This window comes from Cibotium barometz, chromosome 6 (genome assembly GCF_041138505.1).
Source record: "Cibotium barometz isolate CiBa-2024 chromosome 6, ASM4113850v1, whole genome shotgun sequence".
Taxonomy (NCBI): domain Eukaryota; kingdom Viridiplantae; phylum Streptophyta; class Polypodiopsida; order Cyatheales; family Cibotiaceae; genus Cibotium; species Cibotium barometz.
Window position 1 is genome coordinate 27,571,396 of NC_141051.1, and position 24,288 is coordinate 27,595,683.

The 24,288-nt window shown below is 43.3% G+C and overlaps 1 protein-coding gene across 1 annotated transcript; it reads right to left on the reverse strand.

Annotated features, from left to right (window-relative positions):
* Positions 1-1,916: 1,916 nt before the first annotated feature.
* On the reverse strand, positions 1,917-23,484 carry LOC147637595 (calcium-transporting ATPase, endoplasmic reticulum-type-like). The gene is made up of 8 exons (XM_086799411.1): positions 21,387-23,484; positions 17,094-17,196; positions 16,877-16,998; positions 9,732-10,010; positions 9,249-9,632; positions 8,053-8,162; positions 2,952-3,180; positions 1,917-2,867 (listed from the first exon to the last, which is right to left on the reverse strand). The coding sequence occupies exons 1-8, from the start codon at positions 22,803-22,805 to the stop codon at positions 2,298-2,300; spliced, it is 3,216 nt and encodes a 1,071-aa protein (XP_086655537.1). The 5' UTR covers positions 22,806-23,484; the 3' UTR covers positions 1,917-2,297.
* Positions 23,485-24,288: the final 804 nt, after the last annotated feature.

Sequence of the window (24,288 nt, forward strand, 5' to 3'; positions counted from 1 at the left end):
AATTCTACCCACTTCTTGGCAATTTGATCTACTCCCCCCAATCCTTGTCCACTTTCATCTTTGATCGTCCCCACTACTTCCCTGTTGTTTTTTTCTTATGCCAACCTGAAAAGGTGTTTATTAAGTTTTTTTTGTTGCTATAGGTTCACTCCATCTCCTCCTTTCCTGTCATCTTTCCTTGGCTCTCAATTTCCCAACCCCCCTAATGATACCATGCATCTCATTGGCAAAGGATCTCCAGGATCCGTAAGAAATCCCTCTCCTTTTAAGTTTCCCAATAGCTTCTTCAATATTAATAATAAAAATCTCATCCCTGAGCAACAAATTGTTAACTCTCAATTTTCTTGTGGGAAATTGGTTCAGTTTATCCTCTTCCCAGCCAGTCATGTGTCACTCCCACTTCAGAGGCATATGGTCAGAGAGAGCAATACTGGAATCAATTACCATCTTCACAATGTGAGGGACCCAAGCTGCTTGTTGATTGAGAAAAACCCTATCAATCCCAAAGGATGAACCAAAATATTGCAAGCTAAGTAGGTGTGTCCAGGATTAGACATGTTCCACCCATCAATCGGTCCCATTCTCCCTCTCAGCTCTTCCCATCTCCTTGCCTCTTGACCCATCAAGATAGTGCTCCCACCTACCAACTATCTTTCAACCATATTGAAGTCCCCAAGAGAACACAAGGGCCTTGGATGTTAAGGTTGGTAATCCATTCCCACATCCCACTCCTAATCTTGTGATTGTGAGCTCCATAGACATTCACCACCCACATCCTTTCCCCATCAACTTGGATCTAAACCTGCCATTTGCATGATTAGTAACCATATTTCTTAATAATAGTCATCACCCCACTATAACCCCCACTTACTCCACCATACAGCACAATCTAGTCTTTATACATGTCCTTCCTAAAGGATTTTAATCCAAACAAATTATGCTCCTAGATAGCGATAATGGAAAGCCCCCCATCCTTGACTAATCCCCAAAAAACAAAATTCTTTTTCCTATCCTTAATATTCCAAGTACAACCTCTAACTTCCATGGACTAACTCATGTGGCTGTTTCAAGTACCATATCCACCTCCTCATCTTCTCCTTCTTCTGCAAATCCTTTCTAGATATCCTTCCAAGCCCCCTCTGCCTGCTGCCAATTGAACCTTTGTACAAAAGATGTCCCACTATCAACATCCTCCAAAGGGCTGAAGGGATTTGAGTATATCAAAGGGCTTAGGTTACTTTGGGATTTGTTCCCTCTAGCTTCTTTGACAGCAGGTCTGTTTTGGGCCTTTCTTCCTTCTTCCTTGACCTGTCTAAGGTTAGCTTTCCCCCTAGTTTTAATCCAGCTCCTCCAACCTGACCACCCCCTGATTTTCTAGTACTTCTTTCCCTTTTCCTTCCAACTATGTGTTTGCTTCTTTGTTATTCCCTTGCCCATTTCTATAGAAAGTTCCAACTTATAGAAGCATGCATGCATCACCATTGAAATAGAATGTCCCCACTTAAAATATGAAATCATAAGGTCCGCTTTATGCTGCCTGTGTCTGAAGATCTGGCTTAGGGCACCACCACCGAAATTTCCTAAACCTATATGGAAGCAGTATGTTCACATTTTAGCTCTTGTCGTGAGCTGCTTGATGTTGTCTGCCATGAGAGACCACAATCTCTCTCCATTATGTTATGTAGTTGACTCAACGGTATATACATATGAAGATTTGAGTGCTGTAATGTGATATTCAATTAACACACATAAACAAGACTCAGGCAGTTTATACATAGGCCCACACTTCTAGGATGGGAGGACTGTAAAGACTGGGAATGTTGCCTGTCCATGACAAAGCTATGGCTGAGTCGTCTCTTTCATTTAGCAGCCTCAGTAGTCAGCACAAAAAAGAAGTGAAATGGAACATGCAAACATGGAAGAAAGATTGTAAGCATCTGATTGCTGGAAAGCTTTCAATCTCTTAAAAACAATGTCATGGGCTTTAAAATGCTGATATATCAAATAAGCTAGCAAGTGATAAGCATTCAAGGGCAATTTTTGATTCCTCAGAACCCTTTCAAAAAAAGTTTAACCGCTCTGGCAAGTTCATCTCACTAGTGCTCAACCATGGCTATCAGCATGCCCACCCAACCTTCAGTCTGCAACTCAGCTACTATGACAGAAGATCTGCCAATGCTAAACATGCTGTGCGGTAAGAACCCCTTCTTTTGACAAGTGGGCATCACTTTCGAGCCCAATAGTAAGCATTTGTAGCAAGGCTTCCTTTTACAAGGAACCCCTGATAACCAGGAACACTATGCCATCTTCAGCTTTCTGGCTACCTGCTCTGACGCTGAATACCTTCTGCCGATGAACTTAAAAAACTCGTCTATCAGTATTACCGGAAATGACACCACAAGAACCAGAAGCCATTCATTCAAGCTGAGTGGCACAATGCCAAAAATGTTGGCCAAAAAAGGCACATAGAGGATCAGAAAATGAAGCCCGAATGAGAGAGTCATTGCAATGAGAAGATACGGATTGACCCATGGTCCCATGACAAGAAGGCTGGTATCCTCTGACAAAGCATTCAGTGAATTGAACATCTCAATGGCAACCAGAACTGAAAGGGACAGAGTCATAGCTTTCACTTTGCCAGTCGTGAAATATTCACATGGATCCTCGAAAATGAATGTTTTTGAGCCTGCAGTGAAGCTATTAACTGAAAAACCTTCCCATGCATGGCATTCACCCCAACTTGTCAACTTCTCAAAAGGAATTATGCTATGGCCATCTCCAGATAGGTTTATGCCCAAGAAGCTTGGGCAGGTGTACCAAATGGCAAAGACCCCAACCGTCGCTATTCCAACATAAAGACCAATAACCTGCAAAAGCAAACAACAGTGCTTGATATGTCAGCCTTATGACCACTACACGTGGATGTCACTTTGTGAAGCGTGAGTGCTTACCATATAGCGAAGAAACACATATGCACTTATGAGAGCCTCATCACTCTTTCTCGGTGGCTTTTTCATGATATCTATATCAGGAGGATTGAAACCAAGGGCAGTTGCTGGAGGCCCATCCGTAACTAAATTCACCCACAAGAGCTGCACGGGGATAAGTCCCTCTGGCATGCCCAAAGCAGCTGTCAAAAAGATGGATGCTACTTCTCCCATATTTGAAGAAATCATGTACCTGAAATTTCTTCCAGTCAGTCGTATTGACAAAATCAAAGGAACCCCTTTGCTTCACTTAACAGAATACAGCATCTTGAAAATGGCTTTCTTGTTAGTATAAGGCATCATCAACCTGATCTTCTTGATCGTAATTTAAATTTGGGCGAAAAAGAGGGATGAACTCTTAAGATTTTGTGTTACTCACTGATGACCCTAGAAACAGTGTGGTACCACCACGCCATAGTTGTTTCTCGTACCGGTACGACCAGGTTCGTACGGTATCGTACAGTGCGATAATGCCCGTTTATGGCCGTTTGAGCTGCCCGTTTATGACCATTTTCTGCGCCGTTTTATGACCATTTTTGCGGCTGTTTTGTTTGCCTTGTGACATTTGTTGGGCCAAGTCTTTGGCACTTGGCACTTGGCACTTGCCTATGCCATGGGCCATGGGCCATGGCCCATGGTTATAAAATGCCCACCCCCCAAGCTTCCCTCAAGGCTCTCATTGCACAAGTCTCAACTATCAAGCCTCTCTCTCTCTCTCTCTCTCTCTCTCTCTCTCAACTCTCAAGCCACTCTCTCCCCCGTCTCTCAAGCCTCTCTCTCTCTCAAGCCTTTAGGCTCTCTCTCTCTCTCTCTCAAGAATCAGGCCTCAAGGACTCAAGCCTCTCTCTCTCTCTCTCTCTCTCTCTCTCGCCTATCCATCTCTTCTAACTTCTAAGCTCTCCTTCTCTCTCTATTACAATGACGAGGGAGAAGAATGAAGCCTTCAATAAGCATGCTATCCATGTAGAGAAAGCCGATGGAAAGTCCAAGTCATATATAGGTGGACTTGTAAGTATTGTGGCAAACAATACACAAGTGGAGTTACTAGGCTTCTCCAACATCTCGGAAAGGTGGGGAGGCAAGTTGCGCCATGCAAGGAAATCCCCCTTGCTATATCGGATGTGATCTTCAACAAGATCAAGGGTGGATTGGGTGCTCACTGTGATAGTGGTAGAAGCTCAAGGGCGGATGATGAGGTCATTTCCCCGCCTTGTGATACATCCTCCCCCGCCGCCTCTGTCAGTGCCGCCTCCGCCTCCTCAAAGAGACTAAGGCTTGAGTCTCCCATGAGCCAAGCCACTCTAGCCCAAGCCACCGGCGTTGTCTCTTCTTCTCTAGAACGGCAACGGTTAGCGGATATAGAGATTGCACGCACCATTATTGAGTGCAATCTCTCATTCCATGTGCTCAATATAGATCAATGGAAGTCAATAGTGAAAGCCATTGCAAATGTGGGCCCATGTGAAGGATGGACCGGCGTCTCCTATCATGACATGTGCATGAAGAGGCTTGTGGATGAGAGGGAGTGAATTGATAGATCTCTCAATCCGGTGCGGGTGGCATGGTCCAAGTATGGGTGTAGCATTCTCTCCGACGGATGGAGTGACCGGAAGAAGAGAGGCATCATCAACATATTTGTCTCTTGCCCTCTTGGCACATACTTTGTGTGGAGCGTGGATTCCGGAAAGGCGGGGAAGAAAACATCAAGCGCATTCATATATCGCCGTATTAATCAAGCCATCATTAGGGTAAGTTTCAAATTGCACTCAAGTCTTGAAAGTTTAAAGTTTAGGCTTTAGTATATGTGATATGTGGCTATGTGATGACTCAAGTCTCATACCGCATACGCTCACTGCATCCATTCATGTGCATTGTGAAATGTAGGTCAGATCGGAGAATGTGGTGCAAGTCATCACCGACAACGCTTCAAATTGCCGTCGGATGGGAAAATTGCTCAAGGAGGACTATCCCTCCATAGTATGGACGCCTTGTGCCTCCCATTGAATTGACTTGCTCATGGAGGATATGGACAAGTTAGTGTGGATAAAGATGGCTTGGTTCAGTGGCTGCCCAGGGTGCCCAGTTGCAGCCCAACTTTCAATACACCTCCCCATGCTTCGACTTAATGTGTTGTCAGAATAGCACTAACAGAAGCATAATTGTTCGAACTACTTTGAAGCACAAAACTGAAAATACATGGAGAATATGAAGAGAGGAAAGAGTGACTGCAGAAGATTTGATGCTCTCAACCTAATCTACTATATGATTAAATTGAAGAGAGCTCTAATACTTACAATGAGTCTTACTAAAACTGCAGAAAACTTATTTTCTCTCTGAACAGAGCCAAAAACCAAGCCTTGGATTGATTTGCGTTGATTGTTGCTGTTCAGACTGAATTGCTCCCAAAAGTCTTGTAGAAGATTTGTAGAATGGGGGGAGGGGTTATATTTATAGAGGAAGGAGGCCAACAAAGTCAGCCAGCCCTGGTCGGCTAACTTGAGGAAGGAGGCCAACTAAGTCAGCCAACCCTAGTCGGCTAACTTTGCATTAGTTGCATTCACTTCCTTAATATGTGTTTTGTGTTAGCTGCATCCTGTTTGTCCCTTTTAGATTAAGGCTCACAACACGGGCTGATTCTGCACAAAATCCTATCCTAACCCTTACCCTAACTGATAGCCACATGACATGTGCATCCAACTAAGGATGACCCATGTGACATCCCCTACTATACTTATCTTGTAGTAGTGGGAAGGGTCATAGCTCCGCATGGATCTCAATTTGGAGCAATTGGAATTTGTGCTACTGCAACAATTGGAGTATCTTGATCTGGATCTAGAACTATATCCAAAAAACTTGCTGCTTTACTTGCTGAAATCTAGTGAAATCTGGAACTATATCCGAAAAGCTTACTTGCTTTACTTGCTGAAATCTGGTGCATCAAAATTGTCTAGTGTGCATTTTGGCAAAGGTCTATGTTACTGGCACACTTGTCCCCACCAAATGGAATGGGTATAATTTGATTTTTGTCTAGTAAGTCTAACAAGTCCAAAAATTCATCCTGCTACATCATATCTTCCTCTATGTACTTCACTAAAGAAAGCTCTTTCTCAACCTTTGTATTTGATGTCGACACCAAACCTTTTTTAGACACCATTGATCGGGTGGAAAAATCTCCTTCTAACACTACATCTTAAACTTTTCATATGATTGAGACTATTGATACTCTGAGAAATGATGGGCTGAAACCACTTCATTCACCACTGTAGTGAACTTGGAGTCTATGATCTGTTGGATCTCCATTGTTGGTGTCACCATCAATGCTGGGCTCTGAACACCTTCTGATTCTCAGAGTTGGAAAGCAACACCTCTACTGTTCAATCACTAGTCCAATTCTTTGAAAACTTGCATAGTTTGAAAGTCTGTCTATTGAGGAAACTCCCTCCTGTTGAATTTTAACCCAACCTTTGTGCCCTATTCAACTCTACTTGTATCTGCCAATTGAGTTTGAAATTGGGCTTGCCAACGTTGAATCTCTTGCTCATATAATGCAAGTTGGTGCTCTAAATAATGTCAGCATGCTTTGCTGTGCTTTTCATTTCCCCATGCTCGCAATCTACCATCCACTGCATATGTTGTTTTATCAACTGCAGCAACCTCACATCCTCTGCCAGTGCTTGTGGAGAATTCGGTGTTGGAAAATACATGTTTCAAGCTGTGCATAACTGGCTAATACCTTTGTCAAACAATAGAGAGGAACCATGCTTTGATACCAATGGCAAAATAGCACTAACAAGAAGTGCTTATATTTGAACTACTTTGAAGCACAAAATTGAAAATAGGAAGAGAGAGAGAAAAATTACTATTGATATTCTCAACCTAATCTGAAATATATTAATAAACTGAAGAAAGCTGCAAGTTAACAATAAGCTTTTACTAGATCTGCTGGAAACTAAACTACTCTCCCGCAAGAAACCAAGCCTTGGACTGATTTGCATTTATTATTTGTTCGAGCTAATTCTTGACTTGATCTTCTCTCTTTCTCTCTTCACTGCTCCCAAAAGGCTTGTGTTATGCATTAATGATTAACTGCATTCACACATAGCATCTTTTGTCCCTTTTTATATTAGGGCTCAGAACATGGGTTGATTCTCTACAAAATCCTAACCCTAACCCTAAGTTCTAACTTGTAGCCTAACCCTAACCTTAACCCTAATTGATAGCCACATGACACATGCATCCAATGACTAAGGATGATGCATGTGACATTTGTCAAGTACGAGTCAAATCGCCGTGAAACAAGTCTATTGCCAAGTCAATACCCAGTCATGCTTTCCCAATCGGATTTCCACATAATGTGAAACCAGAGTATGTAGGCTGTTGAACCTACTTTTTTACAAATAGTGGACTTACGTATGTGATCTAGCAAGAAGGCACTTGCTCGATAGAGGACTCCTAATGTCTAACAAAAACATCAAGTAAGACAAACGTTGGCCTCCTAAAGCATAGCCAAGTTCTTTCAAAGTATAGCTTTAGGCCAAAGTATCCCAAAGGAGTTTTTGTCCCAGACTGCATCACATTGTCACTACCAGTCATTTTAAGCTTGCGAGCTGATGCCCTGTTCCTTCATATTGAAGTGAACCTGGCGTAGTCATACGAAACAACTTTTCCTTGGCCTGGAAATGCAAGAAACTCCATTTTCATAGGAGATTTCAATTTCCATTCAGTTTCCCATTCCCTAGCCACAGAAAACATCTACCAACATCTCTGTTGACTTCCATATGACAAATATGTTTCTAATGTGCTATTTCTGTTTCTTTGCTGCACCAGGTGGCTATATGTCAAGCATGTATAGACATGAGCGTTTACTTAAAACATGCCTATCGTATGCAACTGTTACGTACGTGCAAGTTCTTGTGCACACACACCCTAACCCGTGCACGCGTGAAGAGACCTAGAATTACAAGAAAAATAATCCAAGCTAGTACCACAGTAAAAATTCTGCAGCAGATCCAACATAATGTCAAAGAACGGAGGAGAGCATAGCAAGGCAAGTAAAAGAGAGGACCGAATAAACGCCTTCATATTGTTGTAGATAGACCGGCCTTCAGCAACTGCTGAGACAATGCTGCTGAAATTATCATCAGCCAAAACCATATCAGAGGCCTCCTTAGCTACCTGAAATTAAAAACAAAAACACACACACAGTTTAGCAGAACAGCCTACAATAACTCAGTTTCTAGACAGAAGTTAGTACGAAGCAGCAAAGAAGGCATTACTATGGACCCATACTGCATAGACAGTGGTTTTCAGCATGTACTTAAGATAAAAAGAAAAGCCCACTGTGTTAAATCCCAGCTGGTCAACAAACCAATTCCTAAGACCATGGTGGCATATGCCTCCTAACAGTGGAGCCTCAAGATCTAGCCTCAATTGAAGCAGCTAACCACTGAGATATGGGAGACCTATAGCAAGCATCCAAATCCATAGACGTCAACCACCAGGAGGTGCAGCTGACTACTGCTGTGAGGGCTTGGTCATACATGCAATTGTAAGTGTGTTTCAACTCATGCACAAAAACTCCTTGTGTGGTCGCAGCCCACAGCTTTGATGATGATAGCACTTGAATCACAATAAAGTTTGTGACTTGATATTACTGGATTGGATTGTGAGGCTCCACATAGACGCCTCATTTTGAAATGAGTATAAGTTACCTCCCCCCACACCGCCCCGCGGTGTGCGAAAAAGAAGAGAGAGAGAGAGAAAAAAAAAGAGGTATCTTGTATTTTTCAAAATTGCATCAATTATGCCAGGAAGGGACTCTGTGCTACTGGCCAATAAAGGTGTGCTCCATTCACGGCTGCTAGAGCAGAGAACGCATAAGTCCTTACAATCTTTTGCAGGGTTCAAGTAAAAAGGGGGGAAGATTTTAAGAAACTTCAACCCTAATCCCATTTTTTCTCTTCCAAACAGAAAGACATGTCTCAGACAAGTTATATGCCACAAACTCACAGTGACCAACTATATGCAATCTCCATACATATATAAACACGCAGATACCTACAAACATACATGCATGCATGCATACAAGCATGCAAAACACAGATAACACACACATATACAGAAATACATACAAACACACGTGCCTGCATGCACGTGCCTGCATGGGTGCACCACTGCATGCACTGACATGAAAGAGACAGACAGACAGACAGAGACAGAGAGAGGAGAGAGAGAAAGAGAGAGGAGTGGCTAAGAGCTCACCTCTGTGCCAGATATTCCCATAGCAACACCAATATCTGCAAGCTTCAAAGCTGGAGCATCATTCACACCATCTCCAGTCATAGCCACTATTTCACCTGCATCTTTCAGCATGCGCACAATTTCTTGTTTGTGCCTTGGTTCTGCCCTGGAGAAAACAAGTCCTCCCTTCTCTGACAGTAGTTTTTGGCGATCACCCAAGGGTAAACCAATGAATTCTCTTCCAGTATAACTCTTTCTAGTTATATCCTCTACATCATTAAAAATACCTATCTCCCTACATATTGCCTCTGCGGTATTTTTGTTATCCCCAGTGATGACCATCACCCTGATTCCAGCGTCTTTACAGTCACTTATTGCCTTGTGCACCTCTTCGCGAGGAGGATCCTGTTCCCAAAAAACCCCACAAAATACATTAAAAACTCAAACTCAACACTCATTGAACTGGTCAGATTTGGCTGCAAGACAAGGAAGACTAATGCTTACCCTCAATCCCACCATTCCCACAAAGATAAGATTGCTTTCAATTGACGAGTAATTAGCAGGCTCCAAAAGTAGCTTGTGTGCAGGATGTTCTTCACCACTATACGAGTTAAATTCTCCAAGATCTTCTTTGTAACCAAAAGCTAGACATCGTAAAGCCTTTGAACTCATGGTGTTCAGTTTGGCCAACAGCAATTCTCGAATTCCACTATTTATACTCACCAAAGAGCCATCTGATAGCTGTACATAAGAACTTCTCTCCAGAACACTTTCCACAGCACCCTGTCAAAGCAATACATGCAAGGGATAAATGCTAATGACATCTTAATCCCTCATAGTAAGTACAGCAGAGGCTTCTTTGGAAGGGCATACAACTAATTGATGCAGGGACAGGAGTTAAAGAGGTACAGGAAAGAATATCCATCAATAATACAGCATATGCATGAGAAATATTGCTCCTGAGGGCAGTGACAAGTGACTACAGGGTCGAAAAAGCAGAGCATTAGATGGCTCCATGGGGTCAAACTGAGGTTCCCTGCCGGAGCTTAAGAGCTTGTAGCATAAATAGGATCCTACTTTTTGAGACCTTCTGTAAACTGGCCAACCAAAGACTATTGGCTAAACACTAAAACAAGATGTTGAAAATTGCATGTTGATAGACAAGCCAACAAATTAGTGATCACAGTGAAGCTACCACATGACCACCACTAGAGAAGGCAAAGAGCCAGCAACCTTCAAAGTCAATGTCCTAATTGTATATTCCAGCTTTGTTGTGCACTAAATACAGCCCTACTTGTAAAGATACAAACATCCTGCTGCAAGTCAACCATATGCATTGTATTATCTTGACTCTAGGCCAAGAAGCCGAGACTTAAGCTGCCAACCTTTTAATATGCCAGCCCAACAGGCTCCAAAACACATGGTTTACACCTCCACAAACAAAGCAAACGGAGTGTGGACGTCCTGTAAAGTCACACTTTTTGTGCATTACTCCGCCCAATGGAGCAATCTAAAAGACTGACTCTCTCTCTCTCTCTCTCTCTCTCTCTCTCTCTCTCTCTCTGCACAGAGGCAGACCCCAAGTACCTCTCACAGCCCACCATCACAAGTTCCTTTCATCCAACCCAGAATGAAGACCCTCTTTGTTGACCATGAGATAGCCCTGACCCGAGTGCCCCTACTCGACGGACCAGGCAGGGCACACTGACAGCACACATACCACAGATGCCAACCCACCTAAAATGCATCCTAGACAGAGAAATTCAGGTGCAGCAAGCTGGACGGCCAAGACCCACATGTCCAAGGACATGCTCCACCCAACAGCTTCAGATCCAAGAGATCCTTCAAAGATACAGGAATGCCCAGCCTCTATACAGTCATAGATGTCGAGGACCCACTTGGATCCCCACATTGTATCATTGTAGCATTGTACCCGTGGCACCTACAGGGCTGTTGTTTCATCTCTCAGCTCTAGTTAGGTTTTTTTATCATGTTTTTTTTCCATGATTCTGTCACTTCATGGACACATTGCAGCACTTTTAGTCTCATAGATCCTTTGATCTTTTGTAGACATTAATAGAAATCTCTCTCTCTCTCTCTCTCTCTCTCTCTCTCTCTCTCTCTCTCCAGATTGTTGGAGCCCAGTCAGCCAGCCTGTACGGCCTGGACACGAGGCCTCGTACAGTCAGACACAAGGATATACTCAATCCTGGGCATTGGGAACATTCTTCACGTAGTCCACACATAATCGTGCGGACTTGTTGTAACATGTGTTGCGGAAGCGTGTTCATGATTAATGCTAAGCAAAGAAGATAACGCTAATCCTATGTTTAGCAAAGACAAAAGAGAAGGAGAGATAGACCTAATCTACTGTATATTGCCAAAACATGCTATATATACAATGATCTTGCTGATTCACAGCTTCATGATGCATACCAAGGATCCTTGCAACCCTCTACTTGCAATCGGACAAGAGAAGCTCCTGTTGATCCACCACTGTGTCCTTGCTACCTTGCAGACTCTGACAAAAGGATCCTCTTGATCTTTGAATGATGATTCTAATGCATGCCTAATGATCGTATTTATAGGAAAAAGGCATGAATTCGTAATCGAGTCGGTTTTGTCTATTTTACCCACAAAACATTGTCCAAAAAGTCAAATTTTGTGTCCAAACTATGCCCAAAAGGTGTCCCAACTATTGGGCTATGTCTTGGGCACTTCCCGGAGCCTGTAGGGCTGCAAAATCCACTCTAAATTTGCCCCTAAATTTTTCCATATATTTGCTAATGAGAATATCCATGTCTATGAGCATTGGAATTAACGGATGCACATGACACTTGTCTCTCTTCTGCACAAACAAGATAGCTGTAGCAAAGGACAAGGATGAGGGCCGGATAAATCCAGCTCGCAGTAATTGGGAAAGCTGCTTCTCCACTTCGCCCTCTAATGCCTTAGAAAGGCGATAGGGGAACTTACTAGGCGGTTCTGACCCTAGGACCAACTCAATGCAATGATCCTCAGGACGACTAGGTGGGAGCTGCGGAGGGAGATCATCCTTTAGCATGATGTCCTGAAACTGTGCTAGGAGACCATCCATCTTTTGCTTCAAAGGGATTGCTGAAGAAACAGCAAACTACTAGCTAAGGACATAAATCAACGTGCACTCGACTTCTTTTCTGATAGCTCATTTGGCCTAGACATGTGGAATACCTGGAATGCTCCTATCCCCACGAATCAAGAGACGCTCAAGAACACCATCAACACTAGTGAAAGTGTTCAACCTCCAATCAAGAATGGGTACATAATCCCTAAACCACTGAATGCCAAGAATCATATCACATCCCAAAAGAGAGGAGACGATGAAGGCTCGTTGAAATGTAGCCTTTTGAACCATGAATGCGAACTATTGAGCATTATGAGATATATAAGTGCAAAGACCGGGTGTGAACCCATCTACGTCCAAATGATGGGATACAAGTGTACAACTCATCTTCTTAGCCAACTGCGGAGAAATGGCATCCTGAGCATAGTGGCTTTGAAACGCGTTTCAGACCATACGAAACGGACCAAAACGTTTCATTTATTGAAACGCATTTTATATCAAAATTGGATCCTTTGCCTACAGATGCAAATCCTAGCAGAAAGAGGGCTAGGATTTCTGAGCATGAGGAAGTGCCTACTTCTTCTGCACCTATTGGGCAACCTTCTACGCAACACAACATTAATTCCTCCTTGCACTCTATGTCGTGGATCAAGGAGAGACAACGTAGGGCAGAGATTGAGATAGAGCGCACTCTCATTGAGTGTAATATCTCTTTCAATGTGCTACGCACAAACCAATGGAAGAGGACGATTGCCGCTCTTGCAACTATAGGCAATGCGGATAGGTTTACAATAAGATAAGGACCACCATGTTGGAGGAAGAGAAGGAGAGGATTGACACTTCTCTCCAACCTATCAGAAGATTGGAAGAAGTTTGGTTGCACCATCATTTCAGATGGTTGGAGTGACACGAGGCGGCACCACATAATAAATACCTTGGTCTCTTCATGTCTTGGTATCTATTTTTTGCATGCAAGTGGTAACAGACAATGCCTCTAACTGCAAGAGGATGGGTGAGCTGATTGAGGAAGAGTTTCCAAGCATTGTGTGGACTCCTTGTGCTGCACACTCCTTGGATCTTCTTATGGAGGATATTGGGAGCTTGAGTTGGGTGAAACCCATCATCAAGGATGCTACACGCATAGCTTCTTTCTTTAGAAACAAGCACCATGCATTGGCTATTTTTCGCTCTCATAGTGCGAAAGATATCATACGACCCTCCAAGACCAGATTCACTTATATATATTTGGTCTTGGAGCGTTTGTATGATGTTCGAGATACTCTTCGCTGATCTGTGGTTGATGCACCTTGGAGGCAAATGCATAATGCAATTCATGAACCCACAAGGACCATCCAAAGAAAAGTGCTAGATGAGGAGTTTTGGACAGAAGCACATAGCATCACCATAGTATTGAAGCCCCTCTTTATCCTCTTGCGTGTCACAGATATGGAGGGATCTACCATGGGAATACTCTATCATCCTTTCCACAAGATGAAGAGAGAGCTTGCAACATGCATAGTCATCTCCAGAGCCAGGTGAATACTAAATATTGAATTGTAAATTGCAATGTCTATTTAATATTTAGTATTTATAAATTATTCTTCGAAGTTCGTAGTATGTACTTATGGTTGTTGGCATTCACAGAGTGGATGAGATTATGCACCTTGTAGAGAGATGGGATTGGATGCGCCTTGTAGAGAGATGGGATTGGATGCGTCATCCAATTCATGGTATGGCAGCACTATTGCATCCTCTCTACAAGAGTGCAAATCTTTTCATGGACACGGCGCTTCTATCCATGAGAGATCAGTACATGAGTCATGTATTGACCGATGAGCATCATGTACACATTGATCGAGAGATGATAGGATACTCCAATAACCTTGGAGAATTCTATAGTCGTGGTGTTTCTATGCTGGCAGGGGTGTGTAAGATGCCTCTTGATTGGTGGGAGACACATGGATACCATCAGCCTCAACTAAAAGCCCTTGCAAGATATGTTATAACTAAGACTCGAATCTTCGTGGATTTAAGGAATGTTCCTCTGGAGCCTATGAGAGGAACTGGAGTTCTTACTCTCTTATTCACAATCCTTGTTACCCAACCAACACGACCTCGACAAGAGGCCTAGTATAGCCGGGTAGTGGGCAGAGAAGTGCACGCACGTCGCGTGCAGTCGGGCAAGGCCTCGATCTGGTCAGAGTCGAGCACTTGCACACATGTAAACACCTCTACCATGAGTAAGCCAACAGCATCTCCTATCCAACCGGGTCCTTGCAAAGCTATATAAAAAGCGTTTGGCAATCATTTGCATATCTCATGTTTTCCAAGAGCACAATGATTGAAGAATGACACTCTACACAGGTAGTCCTAGGTGTGGGAAGAACTGTAAGCCCAACGGAGTGTGCCATGACACACTCAACCACGTGTCCAAGAGATAGAGATATAGAGAGAGGAGAGAGAGAAGAGAATAGAGATCTTGCACAGTACACCACACTGAGCGGGGAACAGGTCCCGCCCCCTTTTAGGAATTTATTCAAGAACAATCCACGGGCACGCTAGCCAAGATCAATACAATCAATGAATACAAAACAAACAAATATGCCGATGTAGGATATCCAAGTCAATGTCGATGTCGATGTCTAGGCACGAGATCTCTCATGCCGAGCACACCACGGGGATGACCCACAAGTATCTCTCACTGGGCTAGTACCAGATCCAATATCCAAATCTAAGTCTAGATCCAAATCCCAAGTCCAAGTTCCAAGTCCAAATCCCAAGTCCAAGTCCCAAGTCCAAGTTCCAAGTCCAAACCCAAGTCAAGTTCCAAGTCCAGGTCCCAAGTCCAAAGTCCCAAGTCCAAATTCCATGTCAAGTTCCAAGACCAATTCCAAGTCAAAGTCCCAAGTCCAAGTTCCAAGTCCAAGCTCCAAGAATCACTCACTCATCCCATGAGTAATCTCCACAACTCATACAACCTTGTTGATAAAGAAAACCATGTAAAAGCTCTTTCTAGCAAGAAATCTGATATGAACCTTGTTTTAATGGTTTTCAGGCGATAAAAACCTTCAAAAAGCAATTTGTAGGGTTTTTGGAGCAGTTTTAGGATTTCTAAAATTTTTAGGGTTTTTGAAATTTTCAGTCCATACAGATCTCTACACATGTCCGTACAGCTCCATACACGCGTCCGTATCACCCATGCATATGTCCATACAAGTCTAGGGTTGACCGTACATCTGAAAAGCAAGTTGGAGAAGGTGTTGATGGCGAAGAAGAAGCTCTCCAAGATCACTCCACGATCTCTTTCATGACGCTACAAGAGAGGTTCAAGTCTTTTTATACTTGAAGAGAGCTTTGCTTTTTGCCAAAGCTTAAACAAGCTTTTGCTTTTGCCTTTTTCCCTTTGCTTTCCACTTTATAATAAAATATTACACACTTTTGTCAAAGTTCTTTAACTTAGCTTTTCTAACTTCAGGGCCTTTCTTTTTGGACCTGGAGCTGCTTTTTAAAAAAGCACCTTTTAGCTTTTTGGTCCGCCTCAGTCTCCTCTTTCCAATGGTGTCCTTGGCTCATGGTCAACCCCGTTTGACATTTTGCTTTTTCCTACTTTTTGACCAAGACTAGTGCTTTTTCTTAATCAAACCTTATAAACCCTGTCCCCATGTCTTCTTCCACCTGTCAGGCATCCGGGCATGGGTTTCATCATATGAAATAGAGCTAGGAGGGCCAAATAGTTACAAGATCTGCAACAAGTGTTGGACTGAGTGCTTGAGGAAAACAGCAGCACTTAGAGCTGAGATCATAGATCTTTTATTTTATACGGGGGAGAATCAATTGTATCTCCTTTTTTTTGTGCATAAATATACAGTAGTTTAGGGTAACTCATGTATTGTGCATGTGTACTGTCTTCCACTACTCTCTCTCTCTCTCTCTGTTTTCAGACTCCAAATACATGATGATCATTGTATCAGCCTCTACTTTCAGAGCACTATGTTAGTTATACTTGTTTTGTTTTCCTTTTCCATGATGAGACATACCATGGATAGCATTGTATCACTTTGGTCTCATAGACCCATTGGGTCTTTAGAAGACGTTTAATATAACTCTCTCTCTCTCTCTCTCTCTCTCTCACCCAAGTGTGGTAGATTGGTTAGCTCATTTCCCTCTTGAATCAAATGTCTTGAGTTCAAATCTTGTCAGATAGATCAATTTGGTCTCTTGGAATAGTTTCCTACAGTTCTCTTCTCTTCTCTCTTCTCTCTCTCGGCATCCAATTATATGTAACATCTTTTTGGTCTCATAGACCCTTTGGGTCTCTAGTAGACGTTAATATAATCTCTCTCTCTCTCTCTCAGTACTTTTTCATTTTGTTGGGATGACAAAGGATACCCCATACAAGTACACCGATTTGTCTCATAGGCCGAGTTCGGTCTTTTGGAAGACGTTAATAAAATCTTTCTTTCTTTCTTTCTTTCTTTCTTTCTCTCTCTCTCTCTCAATGTCTAGACGTTTAAAAATAAACTACAACAAAGAAAGAGTTGCTGACCTTTACTAGCAACTTATTGGTCCCCCTTTGCGTCCGTACAATAACACCCATTGATTTCCTTGTTCGGTCGAATTCTAATAAAGCAACCTTTTCAACTCTTTCACTATACCAATCACAACAACCTGCATAAACAAAACAAATCAGCCAAAATTGAGAGACATCAAGACCAGAAGATCACAATGTCAGTATAGTTCAGATTTTTGAACCCTTCACACACCAAGTTTCACCACAAGGTAGTCCAAGGAATGATTGATACAATCCTCCTTTCTAATCCTATCAAGCGCCTCCAAATCTGGAACTCCCATCTTCTCAACTAAGACCTTCATGAAGCAAAAAAAAATGACACACTGTTTAGTACGTCAGAGCTTCAAAAAAATCGCAAGGAGCTTGCTCAATCAAAATAAAAGATAAAATATTGCATTCACAAATTGAGAATCCCCATGCTTTACTAGATTGCAAATCTACAGCTTTCAACTGCACATTAAATATAGAGAGCAACATTTACCATAGCTTGTAGAACTAACAAATTCTTTGCTATGACTCTAGAAAACAAAAACTGGATGGTTGCTAAAATTCACATCAATTGGCTGACTGCTTAGAAACTCAACAGATTCATGACACAGTACCTCTAAACTACAAGTGCTGCCTTGAAACAAGTAAAATCTTGAGTGGCACACATTGCAACCAGTTTGAGAGTACATTGTGATATGTGCAGTGAATGTGTTCCTGCCACATTATGATGATTCATGAAGGGGTTCTAATTTAATGTTGCCTACATAGCAACACAAGTTCAAATCCCATGGCAAGTTCGACACAAATCTGGAATAATTTTGTCAATGTGTGACCGTGGACAACCTCCGTTCTATACTACTGCGCGTCCACCAAGGTTGGTCAAGTTAGTCGTGCAAGCCCCGCATATTCCCTTGCCAATTGTAACCCTCTTGTAAAAAAATAATGTTGTGACAGCATCCCAAGCACTTGTTAGACCCTTGATCGGGTGTCTGGACAGCCAAGTCAAAGCCTAGGTCTAGTACATTAGGTTGTGTGAGCTGTAAATCCCATGGTACTAACAATAGCCATGTAAAAAGGGGGTGCCATGGATATGCCAGCCCCAGGGGCTGTGGACAGCCCATAGGCAGCCCTTTTGGCCACCTTAGTATGTAGACATGGGGAGCAAGGAAAGGGTATCCAATTGGCAGTCTTTTGGGCCCCAAGTAATCCTCATACAGGTCGGCCAGGTCTGTAGGGGACCATACTCCCCCATCTTATATGCAGAAACAAGCACAAGCCCCAAACGCGACCAGGGCTAATGCGAGAGCATCTTAGGTCATGAAGTGTGTGCTACTCCACAGCAGCAGATGGAGGTAAATGCACATCAGTAGCAGTCCAGCAGAATGCAGGGGAGAGGGCGGCCAGATCAGCCTCCTCTCCGAGTCTCCGGACAAAAATCTGCGAGTACTTGTGCATGCTCCCAATAGCCAGATAACATCAATCTAATTGGGCAAGATTCAACCCCACGGTCCTGTCATTCATTCACTACACCAATACAAGCAAATACACGCCCTTCATAAGGTTATTAGGGACCCAATCCTGTGTACAAGCAAATACGCCTAGCAAATACACCTACAGGTGGAAGCCCTTCCGTTACATGTCTTGTATTGACGGGATGCCCGTAGGGATGGGGGTGTAATTGGGAATTTAGAGGGCTTAACCAACATTTCAGGCAGCCAATGTGATTTGTGAAGATGAATAGGCTTAGAGAATGCTCAAGGGCATCAATTGAACATTTAATTATGAAAGGCCCAACAAGGCATTGTATTTTTCTTCTTGAAAATTTCCAAGCAGTACCCTCTTTATTTTCAGCGTGTTAATTTCAGCATTTTATTTGCATTTTTTTGGTGCAATAATGGCTTCTCCAGCAGAGAGGGAAATAGGCTCATGGTTGCATATATTAGATGAATATGGGAAAAGGCACGTAAAGAAAGTGAAGCTAGAAATGCTAAAAATCGGGAACGTGAATTGAGGATTGAGAGAGGGAAAGCCCCTGCAGAGACTGAGGAAGGGGAGTTGGGGGGAGGCACTGTAAGAGAGTGTGATGAAGAAGTGGAAGAGTCAACACATTTCCATGACATAGGAATGGATACGCAGTTGTGGGTTTCCATGATTTGAGCATCATGACTAGCGCCATTTCACAGTGTGTGGAGAACACTCCTATATGCGAGCAGCACAGAAGAGGTGCAATGTTTCAAAATGATGTGCAAATTGATGTAGATGCCTTGAAGTGGAAGAGCGTAAGTGTCACCTGCACCATCTGTCCTAGGGTACTACCTGGACATTCTCCTCCATCTAGGACAGAGGATACCTTTTCTGATGGGCCAAGAAAATGTTGTGAGCCCTAATCCAAGGGACAAGACGCCAAACACCATATAAGTCATTAGGGTTTAGTCCAATCATGCACATGGCACAAGTCTATGTACCCCTCTTATGTAATGTTTGTACATGCCAAATCAGACACTTATTATAGACGGTAGACCCATGGTCAGGTGTCTAGGAAGGCTAAGTCAGCGTCAAGTAATGCACCTAAAAAAGGGCACTGAAATCAGGTACCATCAAGGCGGCTTTGTAAGCAGCCCAACGCACAACAGATTAGGCTCCAAATCAGCCGAAAAGCAGGACCATAACAGTCCAAGAAGGTCCAGGTACCGTGCAATCCAATAGACAGCACACAAGTGTACATTTCATTCTCTTGCAAGCAATAAAGCAAATACACCCATAAGGTTGGGGGCCCTTGAGAGGGTGGATTGGGACCCAATCTCCTCTCAACCTTAAACTTAGCAATTCAGTTTTCAGCGAAGAGTGTTAAGCATCAATATCTTGTCATAAAAATGCTTCCGCAACCAAGTGCATGTTACATTAAGGCTCTGAGAGATGACCCTGATGCCCAAAGGGTGTTGACTGCGAAAGCAAAGGCCATTGCTGAGGATGTTACTTTTTGAGGCTATTGTAGAGCTGAGATGGGTATTGAGAAACCCCAGGAACTTGCAGTTGCATATTTGGTTAACAAGGGTGATTGACTTGCACATGCAGAATATGACTTGGCTACTATGCTTGGTGCCGGGGGGAGGGGGGGGGGGGGGAGAGGCAAATGCTGAAGCTTTGGGCTGTCCAAACACCAATGTGAGGACTACAGATGCGATGGGAAATGCTTTAGATGTGGCAGCAAAGATCATGTGGTTGCCAAAAACCAAGAGAACCCCAAGAATGCAAGGCTACCAGTGGTGAATCCCCGGGCACCCGTTATCTTGTACTTGGAAGCAAACTCCCTTGGGTAATATAACCTTAAGAAAGAGAGAGGGGAGAAGGGGGGCCCGCGCGGGGGGGGGGGGGGCGCTGGGGGGTCGGCCCATCTTCCAGCCCCTAATCTGGTGTATTGAGCAAATTGATACTTGTTAACGGCAGCAATATGAGGATTACAGGTGCAATGGGAAATGCTTTAGATGTGGCAGCAAAGATCATGTGGTTGACAAAAACCCAGAGAACCCCCAGAGAATGCAAGGCTGCAGGTGGTGAATCCCAGGGCACCCGTGATCTTGTACTCGGAAGCAAACTCCTTTTGGTAATATAACCTTAAGGAAGGGGGGGAGGGGGAGACGAGGCGGCCCATCTTCTGGCCCCTAATGTGGTGTATTGTGCAAATTGTTACTTGTTAACGGTTCCAAGACATGTGCCCACTAGTTGCATTATACATGTTGATTGCTATGGCCAGCTATTCTAGCCATGCGGTGACTCTGAACTTTAACAGGATCTTAGCCTCCCTCAGCAAATATTTGTCAAAGTGAAAAGGGGGAGAGCTAAAGAGGCTGGAGAAAGAGTCAATAAGACCCAAATCCCAGCCTATTGCTAAACATAGGAAGGGGAGGACGGGCAAGATGAAGAAAAAGAGAAGCAAAATGACCATAACCAGAGCTAAGATACACACAGAAAATTCCTCAACATACCACAAGCGAAGAAGACCCAATGGATCAGGCCATGGGCAATACTGCTTATCAACCACCAGTCTTTGATGGATCAGACAATTTACAAGAAGCTCTTGACTCAAGTTTAAACTCGGCAAGACCAAAACCAAATCCAAAAGGATGATAACAAACATGAGATGCCATCGGAAAGAGACACGAATCTACTCATTGACAAAACATTACCAGCAAAAAAAAAGGGTTCTCCTAACACAAAAAGGTATTACTCCTCCTTGAACAATACCCAAGTGCCCCAACTTTCTTCCTGCAAATGTCACTATCAAGTGGCAATATGAATCATAGATACATCACAGTTAAACTGCTAACAAGAATTTTAACAAGATTCCATTTCAAGGTAATGAAATGTCATTATATTTGCAGGCCCCCTAAAACCTTAACAGCCTCTTAAATGAAAGCAAGCTAAATGCAAACCACACATCCGACTACTGTAAGAGCGGTGTAGAGTATCTACACTCCTAGTAACCAAAAGGCCATACCTTCAAAGCTGCTTCTGTAGGAATGCCAATGGCCCGGAACTGATGGTTGGCAAAGGCAACACCTGCTTCATTACTAACTGCCGCAATACCTGCATCATTACATATTGATGCAATTTCTGCAATAGTCTGCAGATTGGTATCAAGATCTTGCAAACCTAGAATCGTTCCAACAGATGGATCATAAGTTGTCCCCTCCACAAAAAAATCACGGAGAGATCCCTCATGGGCACCCATGGCAACCATTTCTGTAACGGCCATCTGATTAGTGGTAAGAGTACCTGTTTTATCAGAACATATAACAGTAGTACATCCTAAGGTCTCAACACTTGGAAGCTTTCGCACAATCGCATTTTTCTGAGCCATCTTCCGAGTTCCTAGAGCTAAACAGGTTGTGATTACTGCTGGTAACCCCTCTGGTATGGCGGCAACTGCTAATGCAACAGCAATTTTGAAGTAATAGGTGCACTTCTCAAAAGAGAACTGTATATTTCTTGGCCACCGGTTCACTGTTTCCCAAGACAGAAAATACTTGTAGTTAATGATCCAAACCAGAAAGCAAATGATACCGATGACAACAGTCAGCCGCTCCCCAAATTGATCCAACTTCTTCTTAAGTGGAGTATCTTCGTCTTGCTGGGCAGCTGCTTGAATTTGAGCCTGGATTTTCCCAATTTCAGTATTCATGCCAATAGCAATAACAATACAGACAGCACACCCATTCACGATTGTGGTTCCAGCAAAACAGATGCATTCTTTTCCCTGCAATTCCAAATCATCATGTTCTACTTGATGATTAGTTTTGTTTACTGCCATGCTTTCTCCTGTCAAGGAGCTCTGCTCTACTCTAAGAGTGGAGGTTTTCAGAAAAGCCACCCGCATATCTGCTGGCACTTTGTCACCAACCCTAAGCTCTACAATGTCACCAGGGACAAGCTCTCTAGCAGGCAAATCAGACACAAAAACCCCGTTTCTCAGCACCTTGGCATGCTCAGATTGCATCTCTTTCAGTGCTTCCAGAGCTCTCTCAGCATTGCTCTCCTGCCAGACCCCTACAATTGCATTCAGAATGAGAATGGTGAGGATGACCAAGGGCTCCACATATGCAGTAATGTCAGCATTGCCATCTCCATGACCATCAAAGTAGGCAAGGGCAAAAGAGATGACGGCAGCACCCAGCAAGATTTTCACCAGCATATCATCAAACTGCTCTAACACAAGCTTCCACAAAGGATGACTGGGGTGCTTTTCTAGTTCATTGTAACCACAGACCTTGCGTCGATGCTCACAATCAACCTTTGTCAAACCCTTGGCAAGGCTTACCTCAAAATGCTGTTCACATGCTTGCACAGACCTAGACCAAGCAGGAAAGGCAAGCTCCGTCTGTTTCAGATTGTCAACCTTTCCACCATTTGATGCCATTGTGGCAACACAAAGAAAGCTTCAATCTGTCCAGATACGATTCTGTGATGCCCTAAACTCTAAGCCACGTATCTGTAAAGAGAAATGCAATTAATATTTTCCCTTTACTCTTTCGTTTTTTTCAAGCTATCCATACCTCTCAACGCTTCTTATTTCTTCAAAAGGCCTAGCTTGCTGCTGAAGTTAAGGTTGTCAATTGACTCTGAGCTTTATACACTTTCCCCACTTCATCACCTCAAAAGAGCCGGTTTGCCGTTGAAATTACGGTTTTCACTTGCCATTAAGTTCTCTCTGTTTCCTGGAGAAAGAGGGAAAGCCGGGCTTCGTCTGCAGCAGATCGCTCTAGGCTATGTGTGTTGCCATTGCTGGAAAGAAGAAAAGCTCGTGGAAAGAAAGGGGGAGGAGATGGTGCCACAGTAGCTCTTCAACCTAGACAAAAGGAACATGCGATTAAAGGCAAGATGGTCGTGCAGCGTGCTCACAAGGGCATGACCGTCTGTCCTTCGATTCAAAATGATGACCTAAACTGGTGTGTTGCAATAATAGGGTCCGATTGAGACGAATCCCAGAGGAAGTTGTTAGGAAGCTTCCTATACAGGTCTCTCGAGAGGGTAGGGTCTACCAGGGTGGCGGATGCACTATAGGTAACCCTCAACCACTATATAGAGGGGACCAATAGGTTAAAATTTTCTGGACTGTATAGATTAGACGCATGTAAAATCTTACAGTCGGGTACGTGATGATAACGTTCGATTAAACCATTATTTATAGCAGCAAATCAAAGAAAATCGCCCTTTCAACCCCTTGTCTCCCTCCTCTTGAAAGTGATTTCTTAAATCCCCCTTATCTCTTCTTCCCCCCCCCCCCCCCCCCACTTCCTTTCTCTTTTTATCCACCTAGGTTCAAGTCCAGCTTCCTCGGATAGTCCTTCTGGGGTTCTTGGCATAGTTTGCTACGACCTAAAAAAACCCCTCTCTCTCTCTCTCTCTCTCTCTCTCTCTCTCTCTCTTTATATATACATATAGGGGGGAGGTGGAGCTAGGCTTTCATATGGCCATAACTTGTGGTAAACTCGCGATTTTAACTTGCCAAGCTCTAATATAATACAATGTTTGTCATTTCATCCGTTCTAGGATTTCAGATTTCCCATGATGCTATGGAGTTCCTTGCTTAAATTGTTGTAAGGCAATGCCTTGTTGTTTCCATTCGTATGCTCATTGCTAGCTCTCAATTGGCATCGTGCGCTTGAAATAAGCGCCTCACTGGGTTTACACCATCCCCTCACCCCCCATTTGCATGTTCTTTCCCCTTCCATTCACCTTTCTGGCTCCTTGCCCACTTGCCAACAAGGTCCAAGGGCACACACATTAAAGTGTGCATGCACACAAATGCACATACATAAAAATGTACTAGGCACACACATGCACACACTCATTCATATTTGTGTACGTTCACACACCCAATCATGCATGTGTATGTACAC

What these genes read in the sequence shown, in the direction of transcription:
- LOC147637595 (XM_086799411.1), bottom strand. Translation starts at nt 22,805, where the DNA reads ATGGCATCAAATGGTGGAAAGGTTGACAATCTGAAACAGACGGAGCTT. An exon ending in AATATGAAGGCGTTTATTCG is followed by an intron (nt 3,181 to 8,052) that starts GTCCTCTCTTTT and finishes AAGAAATTTCAG; the next exon opens with GTACATGATTTCTTCAAATA. An exon ending in ATGTGTTTCTTCGCTATATG is followed by an intron (nt 2,868 to 2,951) that starts GTAAGCACTCAC and finishes TTGCTTTTGCAG; the next exon opens with GTTATTGGTCTTTATGTTGG.